Source organism: Ranitomeya variabilis, chromosome 4, assembly GCF_051348905.1.
Source record: "Ranitomeya variabilis isolate aRanVar5 chromosome 4, aRanVar5.hap1, whole genome shotgun sequence".
Lineage (NCBI taxonomy): Eukaryota > Metazoa > Chordata > Amphibia > Anura > Dendrobatidae > Ranitomeya > Ranitomeya variabilis.
Genome location: NC_135235.1, coordinates 752,723,776 through 752,746,145, shown reverse-complemented (window position 1 = coordinate 752,746,145; position 22,370 = coordinate 752,723,776). Strand labels below are relative to the sequence as shown.

The 22,370-nt window shown below is 38.0% G+C and overlaps 1 protein-coding gene across 1 annotated transcript; it reads left to right on the top strand.

Annotated features, from left to right (window-relative positions):
* Nucleotides 1-10,029: 10,029 nt before the first annotated feature.
* WFIKKN2 (WAP, follistatin/kazal, immunoglobulin, kunitz and netrin domain containing 2) lies at nucleotides 10,030-12,762 on the top strand. The gene is made up of 2 exons (XM_077254750.1): nucleotides 10,030-11,020; nucleotides 11,172-12,762. Exons 1-2 carry the CDS (start codon nucleotides 10,817-10,819, stop codon nucleotides 12,669-12,671), a joined length of 1,704 nt encoding a protein of 567 aa, XP_077110865.1. The 5' UTR covers nucleotides 10,030-10,816; the 3' UTR covers nucleotides 12,672-12,762.
* Nucleotides 12,763-22,370: the final 9,608 nt, after the last annotated feature.

Here is a 22,370-nt window from a genome sequence, read left to right as displayed (position 1 = left end):
TCCGCGTCTCTTGTTTTTACATTTTTTTTATTTTTTTTTTTGCAGTTTTAGAATGCGCCAACACTTTGTGATCGGTCATTTGTGGATCCACATCGATCCTGAGAATCATACAACAACCCTGCGTTAGCTACACATTAATTCTCAGGATCGCGGGGAGATCCCACCGATCATAAAGTGATCACATATGGATTACCAGTGCTGCAGCCAAACAGTAGATTAGGTGGTGTAAATTTCTGTCACTTCGTAGACTACACAGGAAACCACGGGTGTGTATAAGATTTGGATGGGGTCGTCTTATTTTTTTTTTTTCTTTCTCTAGTATATTACATAGTCATATTTATTTAATTCCTGCAATTGTTTGCACAAGTATTCACCCCATCGGCTTTGTTCATGTTTTACATACTCAGGTTTGCATCAGTTCATGTATGGAACATGCCGACAACTTTGAGTATTTAGTTTTCTTTTTTTATCGTGGAGCAAACAACAACAAAACTATTCACCCCCTAAAAGTCAGTACTTTGTAGAGCCTCCTTTTGCGGGAAGTGGCTTTGGATAAGTCACTATGAGCTTTCCACTGTGATTTTTGCCCATTCCTCAAGGCAAAATTGCTCCAGCTCCTTCATATTGGATGCTGTTCACCAGAGGAAACCAATCTTCAAATCTGACCACAGATTCTCCAGGTTTGGGCTGTGACTTGGCCACGCTAATACCACTCGAGTGTTGCTTTAGTAGGATGCTTTGGCTCATTGTCTTGTTGGAAGATGAACCTGCATCCCAATCTCAAGTCACTGACAGACTGAAACAGGTTTTCCTCGAGAATATCCTTGTAATTCACACCATCCATCTTACCCCTCGCTGTGGACTATTTTCTCTGTCCCTGCTGCCGAAAAACTTCCCCACAGCATGATGCGGCTACCACCGTGTGTCACTGTCGCCTTCACGACCAGGCCGATTAATTCTAAACAGTCACTTTATGAGGTAATAACTCTGAAGTGCTTGATCGGATCCCACTGATTCTGAGATTGTTTTTTCTCTTTCCCCCATGACGGCACCACGGAATATACGGGTGCCGTCATGGGATCAGAGAAATACCGTTATCAGTAAGTAACTACGATTTTCTCTTTCCCCCATGACGGCACCACGGAATATACGGGTGCCGTCATGGGATCAGAGAAATACCGTTATCAGTAAGTAACTACGATTTTCTCTTTCCCCCATGACGGCACCACGGAATATACGGGTGCCGTCATGGCATCAGAGAAATACCGTTATCAGTAAGTAACTACGATTTTCTCTTTCCCCCATGACTGCACCACGGAATATACGGGTGCCGTCATGGCATCAGAGAAATACCGTTATCAGTAAGTAACTACGATTTTCTCTTTCCCCCATGACGGCACCACGGAATATACGGGTGCCGTCATGGGATCAGAGAAATACCGTTATCAGTAAGTAACTACGATTTTCTCTTTCCCCCATGACGGCACCACGGAATATACGGGTGCCGTCATGGGATCAGAGAAATACCGTTATCAGTAAGTAACTACGATTTTCTCTTTCCCCCATGACGGCACCACGGAATATACGGGTGCCGTCATGGGATCAGAGAAATACCGTTATCAGTAAGTAACTACGATTTTCTCTTTCCCCCATGACGGCACCCGTACATTCCGTGGTGCCGTCATGGGATCAGAGAAATACCGGTATCGGTAACTGATTTTTTTTTCTATTTGTGACATATTGTACTTCGTGATGGTGGTAAAAGTTCTTGATAGGACTTATATTTGTAACCAAAATGGAAATTTGTAACATTTTGCTATTTTCAAGCTTCATTTTTATGCCCTTAAATCGGTCATGTCACACAATAGTTAATAAATAACATTTCCCACATATCTACTTTACGTCAGCACAATTTTGAAACTTTTTTTGTTGTTGTTAGGGTTAAAAGTTGACCAGCGATTTTCTCATTTTTACAACAAGATTTGCAAAACCATTTTTAGGGACCATCTCACATTTGAAGTCACTTTGAAGGGTCTGTATGAAAGAAAATACCCAAAAGTGACACCGTTCTAAAAACTGCACCCCTCAAGGTGCTCAAAACCACATTCAAGAAGTTTATTAACCCTTCACGGGAATTAATAGAATGTGGAAGGTAAAAAATGAACACTTAACTTTTTTCACAAATTTTACTTTAGACCCCAACTTTTTTATTTTAACAAGGGTAACAGGAGAAAATGGTCCCCATCATTTGTTGATTCACATGAGCTTGCCGATACTCAATATGTGGGTGAAAACTACTGTTTGGTCGCACAGCACGGCTCGAAAGGGAAGGAGAGACATTTGACTTTCTGAATGCAAAATTTGATGGAATAATTAGCGGATGCCGTGTCGTGTTTGGAGAGCCCCTGATAAGCCTAAACAGTGGAAATCCCCCACAAATGACACCATTTTGTAAACTAGACCCCTAAGGGAGCTTATCAGATGTGTGGTGCACACCTTGAAACCCCTTGGTGCTTCTCAGATATTAATAACATTGAGTCGTGAAAATAAAGAAAATCACATTTTTCCCACAAAAATGTTTATTCCAAAATTTTGCATTTTCATAAGGGCAACAGGAGAAATTGCACCATACAATTTGTTGAGCAATTTCTCCTGTGTGTGCAGATCCCCCATATGTGGGGGAAAACTACTGTTTTGGTGTACAGCACAGCTCAGAAAGGAAGGAGTGACGTTATAAAACGCATACTTTGATGGAATTGTCTGCTGGTGTCATGTTAGGAGAGCCCCTGGTGTGCTTAACCAGTGGAAAATATTGGTAGCATTTTCGGTCCCATGACATTTTTAGATTGCTTCCTATTCCGATTATTCAGAATCAACAAAAAAAAACAGCAATTCAGGAAAAAAAAATTTTTTATGCAGTTCTGCGTGTGGTAAAATTGGTAAGGCAGCTTTATTCTTTGGGTCAGTACATTTAGGCTATGTGCACACGTTCCGAATTTTTTGTGCATTTTTTTCAGCAGTTTTCCGCAGCTTAAACGCATACATTAAGCATCCCATCATTAATGCATTCTGCAATTTTTGTGCAAAAAAAAACACGCAGCATGTTCATTAATTTTGTGGATTTCCCGCTATTTAATGCATTGGGAAGCTCCGGAAAAAACTTGAAAAATCCGCACGTAAAACGAGAGAAAAATGCATGCAGATTTCCTGCAAAAAAAAAAAGTCCGGTTTTGTTCAGGAAATTTCCGCAAAGAATCCTGACGTGTGCACATAGCCTTACAGTTGTGTATTTTGCGTTTTTTATTCTGTAAGAACTGTTATTGAGAAATTATTTTTTAATGAGTTTACTTTGAAAGCTATAACTTTTATTTTTTTCACTGATGGAGCTATATGGTGGCTTGTTTTTTGCAGCACAAAATGATGTTTTCAGATATTCCATTTTTATTTTACATTTTGATTTTGATTGCTGAATAAAAAGTGGAATAAAACAATGTGAGGAAAAACATGTTGTTTTTTCTCCCAATTTTTTTTTTTCATAGTGCTCGCTGAAGGGATAAACTAGTGACAGTGTTAAGGGGTAGGTCGCCACTGACGCAGCGATACCATACGTGTATTTTATTATTTTTTTACATTTCTATATTTTTATCAGTACAATAACTAGGTGTCGGGCCACCGTACCTGCGATTTCGGCATGGGGTCCAATGGTTACAAAGGGGGTCTTGTAACCAATGAAATACCGCTGTCATGATTGATATTGGTGTTTAAGGGATTGATCGGCTCCAAAGCCATACGGGGCCAATAACACAGGGTGTCAGCTGTCCTGAACAGCTGACACCTGCAGAAATTTCACCCTCTGGGCAGCATTATACTCTTCCCCAGTTACAATAAAAGGCATACTTGCAGTCATTAAGGGGTTAAGTAAAAAAACAAAAAAAAAACCTGTTACCGGTAAGGTTTATTGGCAATTTTCTCATTTTTCCAACAAAATTTGGAAATCTTGCCTGAAGAAGGAGCCACTGTGCTCTGAAAGCTTGCAAACATATTATTTTCTGGTTAGCCAATAAAGGTATCGCTCCTAGAATACTTCTGTCATCATTGGGCAGAAAAGTATTCACATCGATTTTTCTGGCTAACACGGTACCACCATACAATTTGTTATTGTGCATCATCTAAATCTCTGAGTGACGTGATTCAGATGAAACCCCCGAGGGATCCATTCACTGTAATGAGGGAGCAGAGTTGCTCTGGACTCCGTCTGGCCTCCGATCAGCGGTTTCCTTCTTTTCAGAAGTGCATAAAACTGGCGGATTGTGCTTTTATGCACGCCTAAAAAGACCGATACCGCTGGATCACAAGTCATATGGCATCCACAGTGCTTCCATCTGCCTCTTTATAGGGAGTCTTCCGCTGGAGGTTACATCTGAATCACGTATTTCAGATATTTTCACGGAAACCCCGGTGTAAGAGCTCAGCACAGGATAAATGTGAGCCGAGCCTTCCTGCGATCTTTGGGAGGCAGAATGAACAAATCAACAGCAGGTGAAGAATTTTTTTTTGCTGATCCTCGCAAAGGATATAAGTGATTAGATTACTTTATTCTTGATGCGATTACAGCAATACCAAATGTATAGCTTTTTTTTATCCTGAGCTATAACTTTTTTCGCTGATGTAGCTGTATAGCGGCATTTTTTTTCCCCGGAAAATATGACATTTTCCACTTTTTTTTTTTTTTGACCGTATGATGAAAAATACCCAGATTTATTTATACATGTTTGTCCATAAAAGAGTAAAAAAGAAGTGCACTTACCCGTATATAGTAGTCACAATTTTATTCGGACATATTACAAAATGTGCAGGGAGGGGTGTGAAAAAACGCGGACAACGGCCGTTTCGTGCCTCAGCACTTCAACGGGTCCTAAGTAGGGAGGGTCTTATATTAACCTGTGCAGAACCTTCTGCTCCTCCTTCTATCCCTATCAGTGTGATGAAGCGATCACCTGTTTTCCGAAATGTGAACAGTGAATAACAAACAAAAATATGCGTTAAAAACATGATGAACAAAACAACAAGACATTATCAATATACTGATCATTGTACAATTTTCTAAAGGAAGACTGCCATGTCTATCCTTTCGTTGAGGCCGAGGGGTCCCAATATCCATCTCCCTTCTCTCTGCACCAGCAGGCGCTGCAGATCTCCGCCTTGTCGCGGTAAGGAAACTTTTTCTAACCCTGCAAATCGCAATGTCTGTATTTTACCTTCATGATGGTTTCTTACATGGTTAATAAATCTCGAGACCCCCTTACCCGTCCTCACGGAATTAAAATGTTCTCTTATTCTCAAAAATAAAGGCCGGATTGTCCTGCCAATATAGTAAATCCTCGGCCTCAACGAAAGGATATACATGGCAGTCTTCCTTTAGAAAATTGCACAATGATCTGTATATTGATAATGTCTTGTTGTTTTGTTCATCATGTTTTATCATGTTTTTAACGCATATTTTTGTTTATTATTCACTGTTCACATTTTGGAAAACAGGTGATCTCTTCATCACACTGATAGTGATAGAAGGAGGAGCAGAAGGTTCTGCACAGGTTCATATAAGACCCTCCCTACTTCCTCTCAGTGTTAGGACCCGTTGAAGTGCTGAGGCACGAAACGGCCGTTGTCCGCGTTTTTTCACACCCCTCCCTGCACATTTTGTAATATGTCCGAATAGAATTGTGACTACTATATACGGGTAAGTGCACTTCTTTTTTACTCTTTTATGGACAATATTGTGTTACTTCGGAAGCTGCACCCCGTTGAATGCATAAGGGATTAGTTTGCCGGCTTTTCTGTTATAAGGGTTCTTTTGGAAAACACTCTAGCAAAAAACAGCTGTGCGGAGGTGTCTTTCTCTTCATTTATGAAACTTATTTATACATGTACTTTCACGACACTATTTGTAACTCTGTCCCTCTGCTGTTCCTCTTGGAAATATATTGGTAAATTGTCAGAAGTGCGTGTTCCCTTGTGCTTTGACTGTTGGGAGTGTCCTATTAGAACAATGCATTTATCTATTTTTTTCCCTCAACTGGATCAATATTTGATATCCACTTTGGGCACATGAGAACTCGGGGGCTCCACAGCCTTGTGACTGCGATTATGTCTGGAGATGGATTAGACCTAAGTCTGTAATGCGAAAATCTCCGCCGTGACCACCGTGGTATCCGACTCCCGAATATCTCAGCTGCTGTCTGCTGTGGTGTGAATGTCTGCCAGTGTTCAGTCTTTTTGGGTCGGGGTCTATCAGCGTGGCACAAATAGAATTGGCGATACTTGCCGCCTCCTCGCTTTACATCTGTCAGTTTGCGGGGGCATCTGTGTACAGCGCCCTCTTCAGATCACCACAGATTGTCCCTTGGACTCAGGTGTGGGCCATTCCAGAACTCTCATCACCATGTGTTGATACAAGGAGACCGGCGAGGGAAGAATGCAGAGCTATTTCGGTCCACCATTAGCTTCCTTTGTGGTGCTGATCCCCATGCTTACCTCCTCTTATACGTAAATGAAGCCACATCTATCTGAAGAGCAGAAATTGAGAGGTGGTTTAAAGAACAAAGGGAGCTACACATGCACCATCTTGTTCGAAGAGAACACGCTGGAGTTGCCCTTCCTGATCATTTGCTTATCATTTTTGACATTGGCCCCACTTACAATGATGATGATCCAACACCATGCAGAGATTAAAGGGGTGGTCGCAGCAGCAGACGAGATGAGTATCACTGAGATGACGAGGCTAATGTCATATCGAGAGCTTTGTCAACTTTTTAATTTCAGAAAAATACTGGTGGAATTATAGTTTTTGGTTTGACCTACTTTTTTTTCAACTTTTTGCCTAAATCTGATAACATTTTACAAATAACATGTTAAATATTTTATTTTTTTGTTCTGTTGCATTTTTTTTTTTGTGTAACAGTAGCTCAAACCTATCTCCAACCCTTGCTCTAAGCCTCGCTCTAGCCCTATACCTAGCTCTAAACCTAACCCTAGCTCTATACCTAGCTCTAACCTTATCCCTATCTCTAACCGTAACGCTAGTCTTATGCCTAGTTCTAACGCTTTACCTAGCTCAAACCCTAACTATAACCCTATGCCTGACTCTAATCCTAGGTGTAACTCCATGCCTAGCTCTAACGATATCTCTAGTTCTGTAGCCCTAACTCTAGCCCTATGCCTGGCTCTATCCCTAGCTCTAACCTTATCCCTAGCTGTAGCCCTACCTGTATCTCTAGCCCTTTGCCTGGCTCTAAGCCTAGCTCTAACCTTATCCCTAGCTCTATCACCATAAGCCTTATCCCTACCTCTAATGCTAGCCTTTGCCAGCTCTAACCCTAGCTTTAACACTCTACTTAGTTCTTATCCTATCCCTAGTTTTAACCCTAGTTGTAATCCAATTTTAACCCTTGTTCTCTATCCCTAGCTCTATACATAGCTCTAACTCCCTAATTCTAAACCTATCCTTAGCTCTATCCCCATCTCTAGCCCAATCCCTACCTCTAATGCTAGTGTTTGCCTAGCTCTAACCCTAGCTTTAAGTCTTTGCCTAGCTCAAATCCTATCCCTAACTTAAACCCCAGCTCTGTCCCTACAATTTCCTCTCACCCTATGCCTAACTCTAACCCTAACCTTGGCTCTATCCCAGCTCTAGCCCTATCTACCTATATACCTCTGTTAGCCTTTACCTAGCTCTTAGTTCTAACCCAATCCCTAGCTATAACCCTATTTCTAACCCAGTTTTAACTCTAGTTCTTACCCTATCCCTTGTTCTAAACCTATCACTAGCTCTAACACTATCCCTAGCTCTAGCCCTATCGCTACCTCCAATGTTTGCCTTTGCCTAGCTCTAACCCTAGCTTTAACTCTATGCCTAGCTCTAACCCTCTCCTTAGCTTTTATCCTATCTCTAGTTTAGCCCAATCCCTAGCTACAACCCTATTGTTAACCCAGCTATAACCCTCTAGTTCTCGCCCTTTCCCTAGCTCTAATTTTATACGTAGCTCTAACTATTCTTAGCTCTAGCCCTAGCTTCAACTCTATGCCTAGCTCTAATACTCTCATTAACTCTTATCCTAGCCCTAGTTCTCCCCCAGCTTTAACCCTAGTTCTCGCTCTGTCCCTAGTTCTAACTATACATAGCTCTAACTCAATTCTTAGCTCTAACCCTAGCTTTAACTCTATGCCTAGCTCTAACCTCCTTAGCTCTTATCCTATCCCTAGTTTTATCCCATTCCCTGGCTCTAGCCCTAGTTCTCGCCCAGTTTTAACCCTAGTTCTCGCCCTATCCCTTGCTCTAAACCTATCCCTAGCTCTTTTCCTAGCTTTAGCCCTACCCATAGTTAAGGTAATTAATAATGAGGACATGCCGGAACCAACTAAATACATAATCCCAAAGGGGGGAGAAAGGGAAGGATCCTCTCAAAAATACCATATGAAGTATATAAGAAACCTAGAGAGCTTTTTTTGACCCATATTAATGATGTAAATATAAAACCAAAAGGGTTTGCCTATAAGTCAATCATTTTTAGACAGTATCTTGTAAAGTTACAAAATATCTTTATTATCAGAAAAGTTACAAACAAGCCACATATCAAGTGAAAAACAATTTTGTCCATATAAAAAAAAAACAGTTTTAAAAAGATCAAGTGGGCAGCAATGAGAACTATGGAAGGCAATGGTGGGCACACAGCATGCGACCAAATGGGGAGATCCCAGACATGGAAAAATGGAGACAATACTGCTCATTAATAAAGTGCATAATGCACATTACATAAATCATTATCCAAATACATGTACTGAGGTCTCGCCACAATCCGCATGATGGCAGAACAAAGATAATATTGCACAATATCCGGCAAAGGAGGCCATGATCAAAACACCAATGTCATATCATTAAGGCTAACAAATAGCAACTTTAGTTAATAGTAAAGGTACATGAATCCTCACAACGTGCTTTAAAATTGATCATACCAAGATTTCTTACCCATGCGCTAATGCCCCGACGCGCGTTTCGCCTTTGCTTCTTCGTGGAGCAATGCATCTTATGTCATAAGCACCATTTTAAATATCCCGCGATACCGCCCAGCATCCAATGAGGATCTCACATTAGCGCACACACCGCTGGAGCCACGTCAGACGAGCGTGTGGGGGCGGAGCTCCAGAAGATCCACAGCGTCACGTCTGGCATCATGGGGGCGGTGAGTATGAGGAGCAAGTGTTCCAGCTGACGTCAACACTACACCCCGCCCCGTAAAGATGCCATCTGGGATGCGGGCCAAAAGAAAGACCGCCTACGTAAGCACCATAGTAAATTTACCACGCAAAACACAGGAGGCCATAATAGTGAAGGGCATAGAAAAGGGCAAAATGGTCAATATTAATTACCAATATACAACAGCATTAACAACATATCCTGAATATATAACATCCGCCAATACGTTGTTATCCCTTCATGCCGCACATGATCTTCAAAAAATGTAAAACATGTCAGATCGTTCGTTCCGCTCCATAGATTTAACTGATGGATATAACGTCCTCATCGGAGGTGATGGCTATGCGCTCCATGAGTTGACTGATACATGAACGTCGTCATCGGAAATATTGATTAAATATTCCATACGTCAATTGGCACATATGGCGACCTCATGGGAATATTAAGCTAAGGTGCAAGTGCTGAGATAATCATCTGATTATAAGTCAAATAAAACACATAATTAAAAAATAAAAGCCAATACTGTAGGCTCTGGTCATTGGACAGGAGAAAGTGGGATAATTATGAGCACCATAGACTTTGGTACCAGGTTCCCCCCCTGCATCAAAGGTTTCAAGATGTCTTCTCTTTCTCTATGTCTACACCCCACTTTTCATTCCTCAACCGGATGAAATTTTCACCCCGAAGACTGAGAATTCATAGCCGTGAATGTCTCTGTTCTCGGGTGCCTTGGAGAAACCATTTTTCCTTCTTCCGAAGTTGAGTGTCGTGGGCATGCCCTTCTCTGTGCCTCGGAACGTAGCATTTGTAAGGTGCGGCCGGTCAAACATCACCTGATTGGCCGTACCGAGCGCGGCGCGCTGACGGTAAGCAGTCTGTATTACGACTTTGACTAATCGGCTCAGACAGTGAAATTACCGCTTGTAAAAAATAGCGTATTTCTAAGTCAGCCCATTCATTAAGACTTTTCCTCCTTTTAAGGTTTCGCCCGAGATCTAACAAAGGACAACGGTCTTACTCTGTTTAATGCTGCCAAGGAATTTATTAAGCTTTTAATTTGATATCTAAAAGTTTCTGTGTCGCGCAGAATAATGAGCAGTCCTATGCAAATATGTCTCCCCCAATTAGACTGAAATTTTTTATGTAATTACCCGACAGTCGTCGTATTTCGTTTCGTCATATTACATAAATCTAAGACCGCTCACCCGTGAACCGAACAATTAATAACGTGGAGGGGTCACTACCGCCGGCTCGCTCCTTTTAAGTCTTTCCAGAATTTTTTTTTATCTCCGAAATTCACAGACTAAACCTTGGACAAAAAAAGTATTGTCCTATAAAAATCAAGATTTCCCGAATTAATTAATGGAGCGATGGAATAAATCGTACAGTAAATATACACACGCCGCCTGCGTGGACTAAAGACTAAATTATACGAGCGTTAATCCAGTGCAGACCGGAGCTGCCTGTATTACTGGCAGCACTATACGCAGGGCAACCGACATTTGTTATTTTAATGTTTTTTTGCTTTTTTTTTTTTACGGTTTTAAAGGCTAGAATTGAACCATGAGACCCAAAACGCCTCGTTCATTCATTACGACCTGGATGGAGACGAGGACTGTTGTGATTCTTCTCTTTTTACTTCTACGAGGGGGTCATGCCATACCCCACATGAGGTATTCCCATCCCGGCTTATGTCCCAACGATATGAATCCAAACCTATGGGTGGACGCCCAGAGCACCTGTCAACGAGAGTGCGATACCGACCAGGTGAGTCCAATTTAATAATATTTTTGGATGTTTTAGTGGGTGATTTTGTGATTTCTATTTTGTTAGAACACTTTGCCTTAAAAATATAATTTTACATTTTTTTTTATAATTTTGAAAATTATATTTTTCTTTTTTTTTTTTCATTCGATAGGAATGTGAAACTTATGAAAAATGCTGTCCTAATGTCTGTGGGACCAAGAGCTGTGTTGCTGCCCGATACATGGATGTGAAGGGGGGGAAGGGTCCCCTGGGGATGCCCAAACAGCCTACGTGCGACCTTTTCATGTGCACTCAGCAAGGTTCCCAGTGTGACATTTGGGACGGGCAACCCATCTGCAAATGCAAAGATCGATGCGAGAAGGAGCCGAGTTTCACCTGCGCCTCCGACGGACTCACCTACTACAACAAGTGCTTTATGGATGCCGAAGCTTGCTCCAAGGGGATCTCGTTGACTGTAGTCACGTGCAAGTATCACCTCACCTGGCCACATACTACTCCTCTTCCATCAGAAACCACCACCAACCCAACCATCCCATCAGCAGAAACGGCCATTGTCAACGTGGTTCCACCAGCTCTATTGAATAACCCGACTCACAAAACGGTCAACGTAGGGGACACGGTCAGTTTCCATTGTGACGTAAGTGGAAAACCCAAACCGGAAATAACCTGGGAGAAGGAAGGAAAGGATAATGTAGTCATGCGACCCAACCATGTGGTCGCCAACATAGTGGTCACCAACATTGCCCAGCTAGTCATCTACAACACGCAACTGGAAGACAACGGAGTCTATGTATGTACAGCGAAGAACAGTGGTGGCATCATCAAGATCAACTTCCCTTTATCCGTCAAAGAGCAACCCACCAAGGAAGAACCTGGATCTAAATCTTTTTTTCCGACGAACGAGTGCCTAAAACCCCCAGACAGCGAAGACTGTGGAGAAGAGCAGACGCGATGGTATTTTGACGCCAAGAAGAACAATTGTTTTATCTTTGTGTACGGCAATTGCAACACTAACTTGAACCATTTCGACACCTACGAGTCCTGCATGTTGACGTGTATGAACGGACCAGTCAACATCTGCAATTATCCTGCCCTTCAAGGTCCATGCAAGGCATACGAGCCCAGATGGGCATTCAACAGGCTACTGAGTCAGTGCCAGTCTTTCATTTATGGAGGGTGTGGTGGCAACGAGAACAATTTTGAAAGCAAGGAAATGTGCGAGGAGTCTTGCCCTTTCCCCAAAAACCAAAAGTGCAAAGTTTGCAAACCTCGACAGAAGTTAGTGACGAGCTTCTGTAAAAGTGACTTTGCCATCCTTGGGCGTATCCTAGAACTGACGGAAGACCAAGAATCTGGACATGCTCTCATTTCGGTGGAAGAAATTTTGAAAGATGAGAAGATGGGACTAAAGTTTTTGGGAAAGCAACCACTCGAAATCACTCTTCTAAACATAGACTGGAGTTGTCCATGCCCCAACATCACCTCAGTTAACGGGCAGCTCATCATCATGGGGGATGCACATAACGGCATGGCAGTCCTGCAACCACACAGCTTTGTCGGCATGTCAAGTGCCCGCCGGGTGCGGAAACTCCGGGAAGTCATCCACAATAAAACTTGTGATCTCCTCAAAGAAATTTTAGGACAGTCATGATAAATGGATGACCATCGACCAGGCGTGATTCCTAAAGGAATGTGTATTTCTGAAATTACTAATGTCAACTTTGAATTAAAGGAACCTATGGTCAGAAGTGAAAATATTACACTTGTAGTTCTATTATTGTACATAGGGGCAGTATTATACCAGTTATATTCTTGTACATAGGAGCAGTATTATAGTAGTTATATTCTTATACATAGGAGCAGTATTATAGTAGTTATATTCTTGTACATAGGAGCAGTATTATAGTAGTTATATTCTTGTACATAGGAGCAGTATTATACCAGTTATATTCTTGTACATAGGAGCAGTATTATAGTAGTTATATTCTTGTACATATGAGGTAGTATTATAGTAGTTATATTCTTGTACATAGGGGCAGTATTATAGTAGTTATATTCTTGTACATAGGGGCAGTATTATAGTAGTTATATTCTTGTACATAGGAGCAGTATTATAGTAGTTATATTCTTGTACATATGAGGTAGTATTATAGTAGTTATATTCTTGTACATAGGGGCAGTATTATAGTAGTTATATTCTTGCACATAGGAGCAGTATTATAGTAGTTATATTCTTGTACATAGGAGCAGTATTATAGTAGTTATATTCTTGTACATAGGGGCAGTATTATAGTAGTTATATTCTTGTACATAGGGGCAGTATTATAGTAGTTATATTCTTGTATATAGGGGCAGTATTATATTATATTCTTGTACATAGGGGGCAGTATTATAGTAGTTATATTCTTGTACATAGGGGCAGTAATATAGTAGTTATATTCTTGTACATAGGAGCAGTATTATAGTAGTTATTCTTGTACATAGGGGCGGTATTATAATAGTTATATTCTTGTATATAGGAGGCAGTATTATAGTAGTTATATTCTTGTACATAGAGGCAGTATTATAGTAGTTATATTCTTGTACATAGGAGCAGTATTATAGAAGTTATATTCTTGTACATAGGGGCAGTATTATACCAATTATATTCTTGTACATAGGAGCAGTATTATAGTAGTTCATATTCTTGTACATAGGGGCAGTATTATAGTAGTTATATTCTTGTACATAGGAGCAGTATTATAGTAGTTCTATTCTTGTACATAGGAGCAGTATTATAGTAATTATATTGTTGTACATAGGGGAAGTATTATAGTAGTTATATTCTTGTACATAGGGGCAGTATTATATTAGTTATATTCTTGTACATAGGAGCAGTATTATAGTAGTTATATTCTTGTACATAGGGGCAGTATTATAGTAGCTATATTCTTGTACATAGGGGCAGTATTATAGTAGTTATATTCTTGTACATAGGGGGCAGTATTATAGTAGTTATATTCTTGTACATAGGAGTAGTATTATAGTAGTTATATTCTTGTACATAGGGGGCAGTATTATAGTAGTTATATTCTTGTACATAGGAGCAGTATTATAGTAGTTATATTCTTGTACATAGGAGCAGTATTATAGAAGTTATATTCTTGTACATAGGGGCAGTATTATAGTAGTTATATTCTTGTACATAGGGGCAGTATTATAGTAGTTATATTCTTGTACATAGGGGCAGTATTATAGTAGTTATATTCTTGTACATAGGGCAGTATTATAGTAGTTATATTCTTGTATATAGGGGCAGTATTATAGTAGTTATATTCTTGTACATAGGGGGCAGTATTATAGTAGATATATTCTTGTACATAGGAGCAGTATTATGGTAGTTCTATTCTTGTACATATGGTGCAGTATTATAGCAGTTATATTCTTGTACATAGGAGCAGTATTATAGTAGTTATATTCCTGTACATAGGGGCAGTATTATAGCAGTTATATTCTTGTACATAGGGGCAGTATTATAGTAGTTATATTCTTGTACATAGGAGGCAGTATTATAGAAGTTATATTCTTGTACATAGGGGCAGTATTATACCAATTATATTCTTGTACATAGGAGCAGTATTATAGTAGTTCATATTCTTGTACATAGGGGCAGTATTATAGTAGTTATATTCTTGTACATAGGAGGCAGTATTATAGTAATTATATTGTTGTACATAGGGGCAGTATTATAGTAGTTATATTCTTGTACATAGGGGCAGTATTATATTAGTTATATTCTTGTACATAGGAGCAGTATTATAGTAGTTATATTCTTGTACATAGGGGCAGTATTATAGTAGCTATATTCTTGTACATAGGGGGCAGTATTATAGTAGTTATATTCTTGTACATAGGAGCAGTACTGTAGTAGTTATATTCTTGTACATAGGGGCAGTATTATAGTAGTTATATTCTTGTACATAGGGGGCAGTATTATAGTAGTTATATTCTTGTACATAGGAGTAGTATTATAGTAGTTATATTCTTGTACATAGGGGGCAGTATTATAGTAGTTATATTCTTGTACATAGGAGCAGTATTATAGTAGTTATATTCTTGTACATAGGAGCAGTATTATAGAAGTTATATTCTTGTACATAGGGGCAGTATTATAGTAGTTATATTCTTGTACATAGGGGCAGTATTATAGTAGTTATATTCTTGTACATAGGGGCAGTATTATAGTAGTTATATTCTTGTACATAGGGGCAGTATTATAGTAGTTATATTCTTGTATATAGGAGCAGTATTATAGTAGTTATATTCTTGTATATAGGGGCAGTATTATAGTAGTTATATTCTTGTACATAGGGGGCAGTATTATAGTAGTTATATTCTTGTACATAGGGGGCAGTATTATAGTAGATATATTCTTGTACATAGGAGCAGTATTATGGTAGTTCTATTCTTGTACATATGGTGCAGTATTATAGCAGTTATATTCTTGTACATAGGAGCAGTATTATAGTAGTTATATTCTTGTACATAGGGGCAGTATTATAGCAGTTATATTCTTGTACATAGGGGCAGTATTATAGTAGTTATATTCTTGTACATAGGGGCAGTATTATAGTAGTTATATTCTTGTACATAGGAGCAGTATTATAGTAGTTATATTCTGTACATAGGGGCAGTATTATAGTAGTTATATTCTTGTACATAGGAGCAGTATTATAGTAGTTATATTCTTGTACATAGGAGGCAGTATTATAGAAGTTATATTCTTGTACATAGGGGCAGTATTATACCAATTATATTCTTGTACATAGGAGCAGTATTATAGTAGTTCATATTCTTGTACATAGGGGCAGTATTATAGTAGTTATATTCTTGTACATAGGAGGCAGTATTATAGTAATTATATTGTTGTACATAGGGGCAGTATTATAGTAGTTATATTCTTGTACATAGGAGCAGTATTATAGTAGTTATATTCTTGTACATAGGGGCAGTATTATATTAGTTATATTCTTGTACATAGGAGCAGTATTATAGTAGTTATATTCTTGTACATAGGGGCAGTATTATAGTAGCTATATTCTTGTACATAGGGGGCAGTATTATAGTAGTTATATTCTTGTACATAGGAGCAGTACTGTAGTAGTTATATTCTTGTACATAGGGGCAGTATTATAGAAGTTATATTCTTGTACATAGGGGGCAGTATTATAGTAGTTATATTCTTGTACATAGGAGTAGTATTATAGTAGTTATATTCTTGTACATAGGGGGCAGTATTATAGTAGTTATATTCTTGTACATAGGAGCAGTATTATAGTAGTTATATTCTTGTACATAGGAGCAGTATTATAGAAGTTATATTCTTGTATATAGGGGCAGTATTATAGAAGTTATATTCTTGTACATAGGGGCAGTATTATACCAATTATATTCTTGTACATAGGAGCAGTATTATAGTAGTTATATTCTTGTACATAGGGGCAGTATTATAGTAGTTATATTCTTGTACATAGGAGCAGTATTATAGTAGTTATATTCTTGTACATAGGAGCAGTATTATAGAAGTTATATTCTTGTACATAGGGGCAGTATTATACCAATTATATTCTTGTACATAGGGGCAGTATTATAGTAGTTATATTCTTGTACATAGGGGCAGTATTATAGTAGTTATATTCTTGTACATAGGGCAGTATTATAGTAGTTATATTCTTGTATATAGGGGCAGTATTATAGTAGTTATATTCTTGTACATAGGGGGCAGTATTATAGTAGTTATATTCTTGTACATAGGAGCAGTATTATGGTAGTTATATTCTTGTACATAGGGGCAGTATTATAGTAGTTATATTCTTGTACATAGGAGGCAGTATTATAGTAATTATATTGTTGTACATAGGGGCAGTATTATAGTAGTTATATTCTTGTACATAGGGGCAGTATTATATTAGTTATATTCTTGTACATAGGAGCAGTATTATAGTAGTTATATTCTTGTACATAGGGGCAGTTGTTGTGAAATTGGATTTTGGGCTCCCCCGGTGGCCACTGGTGGAATTGAACTGGTGTGCATCATCCCCTCTGTTCACCTGTTTCCATCAGGATGTGGGAGTCGCTATTTAACCTTGCTCCTCTGTCACTTCCATGCCGGTCAACATTGTAATCAGAAGCCTTTCTGTGCATGTTCCTGCTGCTAGACAACTCCCAGCTAAGTTGGACTTTAGTCCTCGTTTGTTTTTGCATTTTGTTCCAGTTCACAGCTGTAGTTTCGTTTCTGTGTCTGGAAAGCTCTTGTGATCTGAAATTGCCACTCTGATGTTATGAGTTAATACTAGAGTCTTAAAGTAATTTCAGGATGGTATTTTGATAGGGTTTTCAGCTGACCATGAAAGTGTCCTTTCTGTCTTCCTGCTATCTAGTAAGCGGACCTCAATTTTGCTAAACCTATTTTCATACTACGTTTGTCATTTCATCTAAAATCACCGCCAATATATGTGGGGGCCTCTGCCTGCCTATCGGGGAAATTTCTCTAGAGGTGAGCCAGGACTATATTTTCCTCTGCCAGGATTAGTTAGTCCTCCGGCCGGCGCTGGGCGTCTAGGGATAAAAAACGTAGGCAACGCTACCCGGCTACTGTTAGTTGTGCGGCAGGTTTAGTTCATGGTCAGTTTAGTTTCCATCCTTCCAAGAGCTAGTACTTATGTTTGCTGGGCTATGTTCTCTTGCCATTGAGAACCATAACAGGCAGTATTATAGTAGCTATATTCTTGTACATAGGGGGCAGTATTATAGTAGTTATATTCTTGTACATATGAGCAGTACTCTAGTAGTTATATTCTTGTACATAGGGGCAGTATTATAGTAGTTATATTCTTGTACATAGGGGAAGTATTATAGTAGTTATATTCTTGTACATAGGGCAGTATTATAGTAGTTATATTCTTGTATATAGGGGCAGTATTATAGTAGTTATATTCTTGTACATAGGGGGCAGTATTATAGTAGTTATATTCTTGTACATAGGAGCAGTATTATGGTAGTTATATTCTTGTACATATGGTGCAGTATTATAGCAGTTATATTCTTGTACATAGGAGCAGTATTATAGTAGTTATATTCTTGTACATAGGGGGCAGTATTATAGCAGTTATATTCTTGTACATAGGGGCAGTATTATAGTAGTTATATTCTTGTACATAGGAGCAGAATTATAGTAGTTATATTCTTGTATATAGGGGCAGTATTATAGTAGTTATATTATTGTACATAGGAGCAGTATTATAGTAATTATATTGTTGTACATAGGGGCAGTATTATAGTAGTTATATTCTTGTATATAGGGGCAGTATTATAGTAGTTATATTCTTGTACATAGGAGGCAGTATTATAGTAATTATATTGTTGTACATAGGGGCAGTATTATAGTAGTTATATTCTTGTACATAGGGGCAGTATTATAGTAGCTATATTCTTGTACATAGGAGCAGTATTATAGTAGTTATATTCTTGTACATAGGGAGCAGTATTATAGTAGTTATATTCTTGTACATAGGAGCAGTATTATAGTAGCTATATTCTTGTACATAGGAGCAGTATTATAGTAGTTATATTCTTGTACATAGGGAGCAGTATTATAGTAGTTATATTCTTGTACATAGGAGCAGTATTATAGTAGTTATATTCTTGTACATAGGGGCAGTTGTTGTGAAATTGGATTTTGGGCTCCCCCGGTGGCCACTGGTGGAATTGAACTGGTGTGCATCATCCCCTCTGTTCACCTGTTTCCATCAGGATGTGGGAGTCGCTATTTAACCTTGCTCCTCTGTCACTTCCATGCCGGTCAACATTGTAATCAGAAGCCTTTCTGTGCATGTTCCTGCTGCTAGACAACTCCCAGCTAAGTTGGACTTTAGTCCTCGTTTGTTTTTGCATTTTGTTCCAGTTCACAGCTGTAGTTTCGTTTCTGTGTCTGGAAAGCTCTTGTGATCTGAAATTGCCACTCTGATGTTATGAGTTAATACTAGAGTCTTAAAGTAATTTCAGGATGGTATTTTGATAGGGTTTTCAGCTGACCATGAAAGTGTCCTTTCTGTCTTCCTGCTATCTAGTAAGCGGACCTCAATTTTGCTAAACCTATTTTCATACTACGTTTGTCATTTCATCTAAAATCACCGCCAATATATGTGGGGGCCTCTGTCTGCCTATCGGGGAAATTTCTCTAGAGGTGAGCCAGGACTATATTTTCCTCTGCCAGGATTAGTTAGTCCTCCGGCCGGCGCTGGGCGTCTAGGGATAAAAAACGTAGGCAACGCTACCCGGCTACTGTTAGTTGTGCGGCAGGTTTAGTTCATGGTCAGTTTAGTTTCCATCCTTCCAAGAGCTAGTACTTATGTTTGCTGGGCTATGTTCTCTTGCCATTGAGAACCATAACAGGCAGTATTATAGTAGCTATATTCTTGTACATAGGGGGCAGTATTATAGTAGTTATATTCTTGTACATATGAGCAGTACTCTAGTAGTTATATTCTTGTACATAGGGGCAGTATTATAGTAGTTATATTCTTGTACATAGGGGAAGTATTATAGTAGTTATATTCTTGTACATAGGGCAGTATTATAGTAGTTATATTCTTTTATATAGGGGCAGTATTATAGTAGTTATATTCTTGTACATAGGGGGCAGTATTATAGTAGTTATATTCTTGTACATAGGAGCAGTATTATGGTAGTTATATTCTTGTACATATGGTGCAGTATTATAGCAGTTATATTCTTGTACATAGGAGCAGTATTATAGTAGTTATATTCTTGTACATAGGAGCAGAATTATAGTAGTTATATTCTTGTATATAGGGGCAGTATTATAGTAGTTATATTATTGTACATAGGAGCAGTATTATAGTAATTATATTGTTGTACATAGGGGCAGTATTATAGTAGTTATATTCTTGTATATAGGGGCAGTATTATAGTAGTTATATTCTTGTACATAGGAGGCAGTATTATAGTAATTATATTGTTGTACATAGGGGCAGTATTATAGTAGTTATATTCTTGTACATAGGGGCAGTATTATAGTAGCTATATTCTTGTACATAGGAGCAGTATTATAGTAGTTATATTCTTGTACATAGGGAGCAGTATTATAGTAGTTATATTCTTGTACATAGGAGCAGTATTATAGTAGCTATATTCTTGTACATAGGAGCAGTATTATAGTAGTTATATTCTTGTACATAGGAGCAGTATTATAGTAGTTATATTCTTGTACATAGGGAGCAGTATTATAGTAGTTATATTCTTGTACATAGGGGGCAGTATTATAGTAGTTATATTCTTGTACATAGGGAGCAGTATTATAGTAGTTATATTCTTGTACATAGGGGGCAGTATTATAGTAGTTATATTCTTGTACATAGGGGGCAGTATTATAGTAGTTATATTCTTGTACATATGAGCAGTACTATAGTAGTTATATTCTTGTACATAGGGGCAGTATTATAGTAGTTATATTCTTGTACATAGTGGGCAGTATTATAGTAGTTATATTCTTGTACATATGAGCAGTACTATAGTAGTTATATTCTTGTACATAGGGGCAGTATTATAGTAGTTATATTCTTGTACATAGGGGGCAGTATTATAGTAGTTATATTCTTGTACATAGGGAGGAGTATTATAGTAATTATATTGTTGTACATAGGGCAGTATTATAGTAGTTATATTCTTGTACATAGGAGCAGTATTGTAGTTATATTCTTGTACATAGGGGCAGTATTATAGTAGTTATATTCTTGTACATAGGGGGCAGTATTATAGTAGTTATATTCTTGTACATAGGAGCAGTATTATAGTAGTTATATTCTTGTACATAGTGGCAGTATTATAGTAGTTATATTCTTGCACATACGGGCAGTATTATAGTAGTTATATTCTTGTACATAGGAGCAGTATTATAGTAGTTATATTCTTGTACATAGGGGCAGTATAGTAGTTATATTCTTGTACATAGGAGAAGTATTATAGTAGCTATATTCTTGTACATAGGGGCAGTATTATAGTAGTTATATTCTTGTACATAGGGGCAGTATTATAGTAGTTATATTCTTGTACATAGGGGCAGTATTATAGTAGTTATATTCTTGTACATAGGAGCAATATTATAGTAGCTATATTCTTGTACATAGGGGCAGTATTATAGTAGTTATATTCTTGTACATAGGAGCAATATTATAGTAGCTATATTCTTGTACATAGGGGCAGTATTATAGTAGTTATATTCTTGTACATAGGGGCAGTATAGTAGTTATATTCTTGTACATAGGGGCAGTATTATAGTAGTTATATTCTTGTACATAGGAGCAGTATTATATTAGTTATATTCTTGTACATAGGAGCAGTATTATAGTAGTTATATTCTTGTACATAGGGCAGTATTATAGTAGTTATATTCTTGTATATAGGGGCAGTATTATAGTAGTTATATTCTTGTACATAGGGGCAGTATTATAGTAGTTATATTCTTGTACATAGGGCAGTATTATAGTAGTTATATTCTTGTATATAGGGGCAGTATTATAGTAGTTATATTCTTGTACATAGGGGGCAGTATTATAGTAGTTATATTCTTGTACATAGGAGCAGTATTATGGTAGTTATATTCTTGTACATATGGTGCAGTATTATAGCAGTTATATTCTTGTACATAGGGAGCAGTATTATAGTAGTTATATTGTACATAGGAGCAGTATTATAGTAGTTATATTCTTGTACATTGGAGCAGTATTATAGTAATTATATTCTTGTACATAGGGGCAGTATTATAGTAGTTATATTCTTGTACATATGAGAAGTACTATAGTAGTTATATTCTTGTACATAGGGGCAGTATTATAGTAGTTATATTCTTGTACATAGGGGGCAGTATTATAGTAGATATATTCTTGTACATAGGGGCAGTATTATAGTAGTTATATTCTTGTACATAGGGGCAGTATTATAGTAGTTATATTCTTGTACATAGGAGCAGTATTATAGTAGTTATATTCTTGTACATAGGGGCAGTATTATAGTAGTTATATTCTTGTACATAGGAGCAGTATTATAGTAGTTATATTCTTGTACATAGGGGCAGTATTATAGTAGTTATATTCTTGTACATAAGAGCAGTATTATAGTAGTTATATTCTTGTACATAGGAGCAGTATTATAGTAGTTATATTCTTGTACATATGAGCAGTATTATAGTAGTTATATTCTTGTACATAGGGGCAGTATTATAGAAGTTATATTCTTGTACATAGGAGCAGTATTATAGTAGTTATATTCTTGTACATAGGGGCAGTATTAT

Coding starts and splice junctions, on each gene's coding strand:
- WFIKKN2 (XM_077254750.1), top strand. CDS start 10,817: ATGAGACCCAAAACGCCTCGTTCATTCATTACGACCTGGATGGAGACG. Junction 11,021..11,171: donor GAGAGTGCGATACCGACCAG/GTGAGTCCAATT, acceptor TTCATTCGATAG/GAATGTGAAACTTATGAAAA.